General features: G+C 37.6%; 1 protein-coding gene across 1 annotated transcript; it reads left to right on the plus strand.

Moving 5' to 3' along the window:
* The first annotated feature begins 4,051 nt into the window (after positions 1–4,051).
* cel.2 (carboxyl ester lipase, tandem duplicate 2) lies at positions 4,052–8,678 on the plus strand. Its single transcript, XM_041970190.1, has 11 exons — positions 4,052–4,149; positions 4,504–4,651; positions 5,248–5,367; positions 5,441–5,638; positions 5,751–5,881; positions 6,014–6,121; positions 6,213–6,327; positions 7,396–7,582; positions 7,672–7,875; positions 8,070–8,279; positions 8,385–8,678. The coding sequence occupies exons 1-11, from the start codon at positions 4,087–4,089 to the stop codon at positions 8,566–8,568; spliced, it is 1,668 nt and encodes a 555-aa protein (XP_041826124.1). The 5' UTR covers positions 4,052–4,086; the 3' UTR covers positions 8,569–8,678.
* Positions 8,679–11,228: the final 2,550 nt, after the last annotated feature.

Raw genomic sequence — 11,228 nt, forward strand, 5'->3', positions numbered from 1 at the left:
TTTAGATGGAGTTGTTTCTTAGTTTTTAGAGTACATCTAAAATGATTTCCTAACTACATATAATTTTATGTGAAATCCACGTTTAACATGGAAAAAATAAAAAGGATAAAACACTTGAAATGCTACAAACTACCACAAATCTATCACCTCAGCTATTTTGTTAGCTTGTGGCTATAATGTACGACATGTACTGTAAAAAACAACAACAAAAAAAAAACAAAAAACATGGTTATATGTGTAGATGCAAAAAACTTCTCCACAGTCCAACTGTTCAATTGGTTGTTGACACAAATAGCTAATCAGCCAATCATGTCGTAGCAACTCAAACATGGACAAGACGACTTGCTTAAGTTCAAACTGAGCATCAGAATGAAGAACAAAGGGAATGTGGCATGATAGTATTTCAGAAACTGCTGATCTACTGGGATTTTCACAGACAACCATCTCTAGGGTTTCCAGAGAATGGTCAGAAGAAGAGAAAAGATCCAGTGAGCAGCAGTTGTCTGGACCAAAATGTCTTGTTGATGTCAGAGTAGAATGGGCAGACGGTTGGAGATGATAGAAAGGCAACAGGAAGTCGAATAATCACTGGTTCCAACCAAGTTATGCAGAATATCATCTCTGACTTGTCCAACCTTGAAGCGGATGGGCTACAGCAGCAGAAGACCACACCGGGTGCCTCCTGTCAGCTAAGAACAAGAAACTGAGGCTACACAGACTCACCAAAACTGGACAATAGAAGATGGTAAGACGCCTGGTCTTGTGATGCTTATGAGATGGCATTAGTGGGCCTTTTTATGATGATGTTGATGACTGATTATGTTGCTCATGTCTCTAAACTGGAGCAGTGGTGCAGAGCTAGCTAACTGCTAGTTTATTTTGGTAAAACCAAAATAATCTTAAATCAAACAGCCCTTCACCATCACTGGCACTGTGTGACCAGACTGTAGATATAGTCCAATGTTTTAAATATCTAGGTACACAAATAGATCATAAGCTAAATTTGGCATAAATTTGGCTCTTTAAGTTTCAAAGGTCTATGCTGCTGGTTGTGGTAGCTGCAGCTCTAAAGTTCCCTAAGATCGTTAATGATTAAAACTGTGTTGCCACAGGTACACGTGAGTGTTATTCAGAGCATCACTGTTTTAAATGTTCTGTGTGGTTCCGATATTTGAATAATAACAACAGGGTGGTGAAGCTGGCAGGAAAGATCAACAAAAGGTCTTAGATGACCTTAACAGTTCTGCCGTCCAAAGGAAAGCTCTATGAATTACTTGAGATAAAACACATCTCCTTCACAGAGAGTATGAGTTACTCTTCTAAGGGTGTTGCTATAGAGCACCTTTGGTAAAGAAAAGATTTATAAGAGTCCTTTAGGATGATTTTGTTTCTGCGTCTGATGTGTGTTTTACCGCAATTAACATTTGTAATGTAGTATGTATTGTATGCACTGACTACTATGTTTTTATTGCTATTGATGAGACCAAAGACACATTTCTTGCCTTGGTGGGACAATAAAGTACTTCAAACATTCAAACATGAGTCTTTTTTTAAGTTCCAAATTCAGGTCAGTAATTCGGTGGAAACATAAAAACATGGATCCATCCTGTCTTAGATCAACGGTTCATTTTATTGGTGGTGTCGGGGATATTTTCTTGGCACACTTTGGGCCCCTGAATACCACGTGAGAAATCAGAAATTTCCACATGGAAATAGAAGAATCATTAGATCATTATTATAGAATCAAACACCAGAGGTGTTTAAATAATGGGGGTGGCTGCAGCTCAGGAGGAAAAGCAGTCATATGCTAACCTGAAAGTCTCTGGATAGATACCAGGCTTCCCCTGAGTACAAGCTCAAAGGTCCTTGGGCACACTGAACCCTTCATTGCCTCCTGGATCTATCAGGGTATGAATGCATGTGACAAATCTGCAGCAACTGTGTGATGCTATCATGTAAATATTAATAAATATTGTAAATAAAAATTTTGAATTTACGACACCAAGAATAAAGACAGTTCTGAAGGTGAAAAAGGTCTAACCTGGTACCAGTAAAGTATTCCCCAAAAATGGCCAATAAAAAAAAGTACATTGCAATGGCTGGCCATTGACAGTAAGATTTTTGAGAGCTATTTATGGTCACTTTGATGTAAACAATGAGAACAGCAGCTAGAGTTCAGTTTTAAAGGGTTCAGCTAACAAGAGTGAATGATTCAGAGCAGCTGGAGCTGTGTGACTTTGACTCCTGTTGGCCAGCTGTGGAAACTAAACAGAAAACTGGCTTCCTGGTATTTAACAGCACAAGCTGGAAAGATACCAGCGAAAGATTTGTCAAAGACTTTTAAGGGTATTGTGTGCCTGTTAAGTGTTTTTTGTAATTAATTAATTAATTCATGTCGGAATTTCTTTAAGCACTTTAAAAATGTTTATATTCAATAAAAAGCCAAATAATAATAATAATAACTGCAGAAATAACAAAGGATATCATGAAAGAGTGGACAACACAATGAGGTGACGATGCAAAATATCCCCAATTTCTTTATTTTAGTATTTATTTATTTTTTTGTTTTTGTTTTGTTTTGGTGGGTGGGACTATGTCCGTTTAGCTTGTGAATGATTAGATGTGTGTGTGTGTGCGTGTAAAGCACTTTGTGCTGCCCTTATGCATGAAAAGGGCTTTGTAAATAAAGTTTGATTTGATTTTAATGTAGTGAGCTGCAGCAGAGAGTAATATGATCCAGATTCATGCTACTTCTCCCCAGTCCAATCTGTCATTGTGCTGTTGGTTTAACACATCGCCCTCCTTGCTTCCAGTCTTGTATGAATGTGTATGAATGTTGGGAGAGACCAGTGGCGAGGATTGGCTGCCATATTTCTGTCAGTTTACCACAGTGCAGCTGGCATGGCTACACATATAGCTTTCCATGTATGACTTCACTGTAAGTGTGTGCCACCAGGAAAAAAGCAATATAAATCTAATACATTATTAATATTATTATCTCAGTCCAACCACTGATCTACAGTCTCAATTTTCACAGTCACAATCTCTGAAATCAGAAATTTCCACAGGGGAATAGAAGGATCATTAGATCATTATTATAGAATTATCATTACAAATTTTCATAATTTTACACCTATGTTCTGGCTGTGTATAAGTGTAACTTGGCCCCATGGACTGAGAACAATGTGTGTTTGGTGGAAGACACTAAGTTGCATCGAAACGACATTAGCCAATACAAGAATGGCCTCGAAGACAGAAGTTGATCTTCTTCACAGCCACACTGTTTAATTTTTCTCTCCCTCTGTGTTTGTAAAAGTCTCTACACGTCATCTTTCCCTTCAGAACTTCGCTGGACTCTGTCAGACTCTGGTCGACACTCTCCTTTTAAAAGTTTCTTTTCTAATGAACTTTGTTAAGCTTCACTCATCCAGACTCTTGATAATAGTTTTTCTACAACACCTTCTAACACTTGAACATGTCGCCTCCAGAGCCTTTGATTTTTGTGCATTCCCACAAGCAATGAAAATGTAGTGTCTGCATGCAATTTGCACAATTTGGTTCCTAAACTATATTTACTATAAATGTATAGCGATAGATATGATGCAAAATATTATAATTTATATCTATTGTACATTGAAATTCTGGAGGGCAGCCTCAAGACATTTTAACAAAATACACCAGGATGTTTATGTCAACATGCAACCCACAATTTGAATTTGAGAGTTCTAGGTTATCTGTTAGTGTTGTTATTAAATAAAGAGGATGAGCATTAATAGGTATTATTGCTAAGTTTAGGAGTTATTTTTTTCAGACAAAAAAAAAGCAACTTATTTTTTGTTTAACACTATTAAAACTTTGACAATTTGGCTACTCAAGGACAGATCAAAGAAATTCCGAAATGGAAAATATTAGGGCACCAATAGTTCTGTGTATCTGGCAGTTTCTATCATTATCTTGCATGCCTTGATATTTTTGGCTAAATTTGGCTCACAGCTGGACATGGACTGCACATTGGTCAGATCAGGGGTGGGGTCTCCTTATAAAAGTCTGTCTGACAATAAACGTGGTTGTCACTGTTTGATCCTGATGGCAATGCTTGGGATATTGACAGCTGCTGCTGTGTTTCTGCAGACAGTCTCTGCCGCCTCTGTAAGTACCTTACTAAAAACATAGTGTCACATGAGCAAATATTTTTCTTTTAAGCAGTGTTAAGAATGCAAAAGAAAAGTTGCACTAACATTAAAGTAGCTTTTTAAAAAAAAAATAATAATAATTTTGCAACATTAATCTCCAACAGATATACTTTGTCATGTAGGAGCAAATATTTTAATGCAAGCCTTCATTTATAACCTAACTTTTAGTAGATCAGTGAGTCAAACATAAAAATTTTCTCCAAAACCTGGTAAAATTGAACCTGTCAAAGAGGTGCTTAAAGATTTGCTATGATGAGTACATTTTTATCTCTTAACTTATTCATTTTATGATTTATTTTTCCTTTTGTAGCTCGGGGTTGTTACCACCGAGGGAGGGAAGGTGAAGGGTAAAAGCATTTACCTTGGGCTCATCCGTCGCATGGACGTCTTTAAGGGGATTCCCTTTGCTGATATCCCCGGGAGATTTGAGAAGCCAAAGCCTCACCCTGGCTGGGATGGTGGGTAGACTGACTAAAAATCTCTCAAGTGAAGCAATGTTTGCATGCCATTGACGAATTGAGCCGCTGTGCTGCATCCCATGGTTTAATCTGTTTGAATAAAATGCAGTGTGAAAGTAAACCAAATCAAATGAAGGTGCGACATTTATTGGCATACCCAGCTCAGTTGAAAGAAGTCCTTTGGACTGATTGTTGTTGTCATTGTAGAGATGTCTTACTCTTACTCAGAATCATAAAGAACCAAGTCAGTGTGTATCAGATAGAGAAACAATTCACACACACTAGTGCTACTACTTTCTGTAATGTACCCCCTGATCAATCAGTTTAATAAAACTCAGAAAGACAATTTGTTTGATTTGAGACTCACTTTAATTGGTAATAATAATTTCCTCAACACTCTCTTTGGTTGGGCTCAAGTATTTTAACTTTGCAGAACTTTTACATGAATACAAGAGCTATAAAATATTAATGGAAAGAGAAAAATCCTTCACCTTTATCATCACCTTTATGCCTGACCTGTACTAAGTAATGCATCATGAACATATTTTTGTTATTTTCTTTCACTGTTTTTATACTGTATGTGTGTCTCTGGTTAGGTATTCTGAAGACCACTGAGTACAGGCCGAGATGTCTTCAGCTGAACCTTATCCAAACTGACACCAGAGGCAGCGAGGACTGTCTTTATCTTAACATCTGGGTTCCTCATGGCAGCTCAGGTAAAGACTGACAGATGCTCACAGAGTATCATCAACATGAGATCAACACTACAATTTTCTCTTCATCCTCCAGTGTCCACCAATCTGCCTGTTATGGTCTGGATCTACGGTGGGGGCTTCTTGATTGGAGGCTCCATGGGAGCCAACTTTCTGGACAACTATTTGTACAGCGGACAGGAAATCGCAGATAGAGGGAATGTTATTGTGGTTACACTGGGATACCGTGTTGGAGCTCTGGGCTTCCTGAGCACAGGAGACTCTGACTTGCCTGGTGGGTGACTGGCAAGAGCCTGGTAGAAACTGGCTTGGTCGTTTTTTTGCCATTATTCCATTGAAATAGGACACATCTTCCTGTTAATTTAACTATGTTTGATATTTGTCAGGAAACTACGGTCTGTGGGATCAGCAGGCTGCCATTGCCTGGGTGCACAGAAATATTAAAGCATTTGGAGGAGACCCTAACAACATCACTCTCTTTGGAGAGTCTGCTGGTGGAGCTAGTGTTAGTTTTCAGGTGAGATGCTTTTTCAGGGCTTTAGCTATGTATTTGGATACCAATATTTAGTTAAAGCCACACGATTTCCAATACACAAATTCTTATATTAACAACATACTAAAATATCTTTCTCATCCTGTCAACTTACAGACTCTTACTCCTCACAACAAAGGTCTCATCAAGAGAGCCATCTCTCAGAGTGGTGTTGGTCTTTGCCCTTGGGCGATCAACAAAAACCCTCGCAAATTTGCAGAGGAGGTACACTGATTCTCTGACATGTTAACTTTTAAAATATTTTTATCTTAAGTAATGGGAAATATTTCAAAGATTGTTTAAACTCCTTTTGCAGGTTGCTCTTAAGGTTAACTGCCCCACGAATGAAAAAATGGCTGCCTGTCTAAAGATGACCGATCCTGAGGTCCTGACAATGGCGGGTTCACTCAGTATGACCAGCTCCCCTGACTGTAAGCTCCACACAGCCGAATTTAAGCCACTGTGTTGACACTGATTAACACATGGTGAAGTAGGCTTTTGGTTCACTTCAATTCAACCAGGTGTCCTGATCTCAAATTTGTGGTTTTGTTCATTTTTTCTAATGGAACATAAATTAATATATTACAGCTGTAGCATATTTATTTACACACAATTATTGGGCACGTTTAGGAGTCCAAATGGTTACTTTAATGGTCTTTTAGATCCAACTGACATGAAGAAATGGCTTCAATGTGAAGCCCCCAGGTGTATCACTTCATGTAGCCAGGATATAGTCAAATAAAATATCAAATAACACACTACAAACGAATGACTTCCAGCTGTTGGCAAGGGTGCAATCTGCCAGTGGGCAGGAAGATAAAACTCCAAGAGGGGATGATAGTATATACAAACTATAATAAGTAAAATTGGAAGACAGTGTAGATTACAAGGAAAAAAAATCGTAATCTACAAGATTGTATGTGATGCATTAGCTGTTTGTTTCTCAAAATCTCACCTAAATACCAAGGATGTGTAACTCTCCGAAAAAACAAGAGGCATACATTCATTGAGAAAAAACAAGAGCGATACATTCACTGAGATGTGCCTAATGGCTGATTGTTGGCTTAGTATATAAAAATCCACTGAGAAATGATGTAGTCAGTTTGACACACTTCATTAGAGTTTTTTTTTAAAGATAAAAGACACAGGACTAAGTAAAATAATCTGTCTAAATTCATAAAACTTCAAACTTTTAAAATAGAAATGCTTTACTGCTAATATTTGTGTAACAATCTTGACAAAAGATTACTAAGACTTGCATTACCCATAGCTTTAGTGTTTGGGATGTCTTCATTATTTATTTAAATTTTTTTTTAACTTGAACTAACACAAGTAGAACTTTTATGCATTAAACAGTAACAATATCCAATGTTATACTGAGTGTTCACAGGTAAACCACATTGCTGTTTAGAATATACGAATATGGCAACAACACTGTTTACAGGATGAGCATGAAGTCAGTGATGTATAATGAACTGCCTAACTTATGCATTTGCCAGCCCCCCTTGTATACAACCTGGTCCTGTCTCCTGTGGTTGATGGCGACTTCTTCCCGGATGAGCCTGGCAACTTGTTTCACAATGCTGCCGAGATTGACTTTATTGCTGGAGTCAATGACATGGACGGGCATCTCTTCACTGGTTTGGATGTTCCGTCTGTCAATTCTCATCTGGTGGACACCTCTATGTGAGAAGTTATTTAATCAATGGGACATTGTGATAGTTTGACAATAGCTTACCAGATGTTATTGTAAAACACTGTTTTCTTTAATGCAGTGAGGATGTGAAGAGGCTCTTGGGTGCCTTGACTCAGGAGAAAGGCAGTCTTGGTTTGGACAACGCCTATTCCACATACAGCTTAGATTGGGGATCGAGTCCCAGCAGGGAGACCATCAAGAAAACTGTTGTGGCCATTGAAACGGACTACATTTTCCTGATCCCTACACAGGCTGCCCTTTATCTTCATTCTGACCATGCCACGTGAGAAAAAGATTTTGATAAGCAGATATCTTTATCAGTGTGTTTCCACATAGTAATAAAGGCAGAGCTTAACTTTTCTTTAATTACATTACACCCAAAATGGTAAACATGATAAATCTACTTACAGAGCTATTACAGTGTAGGTGTAGGTCATTAAGATAAACTCATATTTCCCCTTTTTTTTATCACAAAAGAACTGGACGCACCTACTCCTATATCTTTTCTGAGCCCAACCGTATGGGTGGCCTTATCATGCCCTACCCCGGCTGGATGGGAGCCGACCATGCCGACGATCTGCAGTATGTGTTCGGAAAGCCATTCACCACACCCCTTGGATACTGGCCTCGCCATCGCAATCTCTCCCGCTACATTATTGCCTACTGGACCAACTTTGCCAAAACTGGGTAAAAGCCTGCAGATGTTAACTGCATCATAAAGAGAGAGAGAGAGAGAGAAAAAAAACCAAATCAAACACTGCTTCATTGCACTTTTCCTTATTATGTTTACAGAGATCCTAACAAAGGAGACATGAAAGTGCCTGCTACCTGGCCAGAATTCACGAGCACAGGACACCAGTACTTAGAACTCCATTCTAAGATGGACAAGAACTACGTGGGACAGAAGTTGAGAATGCGCTTTGTGCATTTCTGGACCAGTGTTTTGCCCAACCTGCCCACAATTTTCTCAGAGTAAAAACAACAACAAAAATCAGCCTGATCCTGTGAATTCATAATGCAAACCAGATCCTGTACTGCAAAACTATTGATTCATGAAAAAAATAAATGCATAAAAAAATTTGGTCTTGGTTTTATGTCTTCACTACAGTTTAAATTAGTATGGTTACAAACTGGACAACATCTGAACCAGGACCATAATGCAATGGGCTTTATGCTGCAGGGTGTTCTGTGGTTGAGAAAGCAATCACAAACTAAATGACTGAATAATGCAGTATGTAAAATCCCCAGTATAACTTTCGTTCAAATTTATAATAAATTTAGGATATTTAAGCTTTGATTAAATGGTAAATAATTTGTTCCTATTGCCCTTTTCTGAGTAACTTTACCTTGTCCTATAAGTTTTGTCCTTCAAGAAAAAATAAGTTGTGACAATCACTTTTATCAGACCTTATTCTGATCCGTTTCTGATATTATATAACAGTATTTTGATATGGAATTTACTAAATGTGTAAACCATTACCAGTGATGCAAACATGTTTGTTAACTGCAAACCAAAATCAAAGCTAATGAAAGCAAAGTATAGTGTTTTGCCAGCTGTAGCTATCTTGTCTCATTTAATCTGTTGGCTAGCTTAAAGTTAGCATTATCTTGGCAAGTGTGTAAAATTAGAAGCAGGTAAATAACATTAAAGAGTACTTTGCCCATTACATGTCCACCAAGGTCCATTAATAAAGGAAATCATGGAAAGAAAACCATTTACCTTTTACCTCAATGTTGTATTTAGTGAAAGTAAACTAAAATATAGCAGACATTAGCAAATGATAAGAATGTGTTTTACCAGCTGTATCAACTTGATACCAGTCTCATCCACTCTGGAGTTACAGTTAGCATTACCTAAGTTTTGACACATAAATTTGAAAGGTGTGTCCAAACCTTTGACTGGTACTGTATCTGTCAAAGTGCATTATTTTAAGAAATTACACTCATATTAGGGTCAACAAGTCTTTTACCTCAGGGACATAAACAAGCTTGTTAACTATGCAATTAAAATTAAAATCAGAGCAGATCATAGCGAATGATAGTGATGTATTTTAAACAGCTGAGTTATCATTTTGATACCAGCCCAACCTGCACTAGCTAGCTAACAGCATTTTGCTTGTCACGTACCTGCCAAAATGCAGCAAAGCTTTCCTTTTTTTTACCAGTAGAACCAGTACTTCGCTGGCAAAGAAATGGCATTTGTAAGCACACACACCAAATAGATGTATTTTAAATTAACTTAATCTTTCAGAAAATAAAACAGCTGTGTCTGTAAACTGTATTTTACCTAAATATTTCTGTAATAAGCACATTATGAAAAGTAACAGTGTGTTATATAGTAGATTGAACAAATTATTTTCACCACTCTTAGCATCTATGTAGTGTTGTTTCCCAAACAACAGCTGGGTTTCATTCTCCTTAGAAAACATGAACTGGAAAGCTGAAGTCCAGACATGTTTCTATGGAGCCCAGAAAGTACCAGTAGATAAAACAAACAAACAAACAAACAAAAATGCCGGTGGAAATAACAAAAATGTGCTCTCTGTTTTTGCAATCCATGCACAGAGATTCACTATATGGGTAAAAGGTGATTCCACAGATTTTTTTGGGAACCTAGACAACCACCAAGTCCTGATCAAAACTACAATACTTAGACTTTTCTAATCTGGACTGATTCATTCTACAAAATGGCAAATTCATTAAATGATGGTTTTTGACATGTGAAACCTTGTGAAAATGCAAATAAGGCTAATTTTATTACTTTCTAGACCACATTAGACCAGGTCCTGACAAAAGACTTAAAATCTGGACTGAAATATTCTACACAATGTGCAGATTCATTCAAACACGGTTTCTGATTTGTGAAACCTCTATCTTATATTTTGCCCAAGGAGGCATCTCTGCCTTTGATCTATAAAAGAAAGAAAAACATGACAATATTTCAGACCAATATAGACAGAATTTTCTACATAAGACACAAGTCATGTAAAAACACACTGGTTATGTTTGATCAGGATCATAGCACACATATACAAAATCTTTTCATTTTTTTTATTGTTGTTTTTTGTTTTTAAAATGTTTACAGAAGGCTGTGTTTCTCCATTCCAAGCTTCATTTACATTAAGAGCTCCTGTCTCTCACGATGAAAAAAAGATAGATCAAAGCATGATCAATTAATTAATGTTTTCTGTCTTTCCAGAAATTGTGACTGTTTTTCTTTAACCTTTCTTCCATCTGTCCCTGGTCAACCAGCTCAACTGGTGAGCTGCAGTTTTCTTCTGAATAATCAACATTTTTAACTGTCATCTCTAGTTTCCCACACACCCAACAGCCTCTTGCCAGGACTTGCACTTTGAATATGCCCATGGATGATGGGACACAGTTACACCAGAAAGGGTGTTTAGCCAGAAACAGTTCTCAAACTGTAATTAAACCACCCACAATGAGTTAAGAACTTATAAGACAGCCTCTTAATATTATTTTATTGTTCAACCTAAATTTATATATTCATTCTCTGTACCTCTTTGTCCATTAAGGGTTGCAGGTAAGCTGGAGGCTGTCCCAGCATTAACAGGTGAGAGGCAGGGTTCACCCCGGACAGGTCACCAGTCCATCGCAGGGCCAACACATAGACAA

The sequence above is a fragment of the Melanotaenia boesemani genome, chromosome 19, assembly GCF_017639745.1.
Source record: "Melanotaenia boesemani isolate fMelBoe1 chromosome 19, fMelBoe1.pri, whole genome shotgun sequence".
Classification (NCBI taxonomy): Eukaryota; Metazoa; Chordata; class Actinopteri; order Atheriniformes; family Melanotaeniidae; genus Melanotaenia; species Melanotaenia boesemani.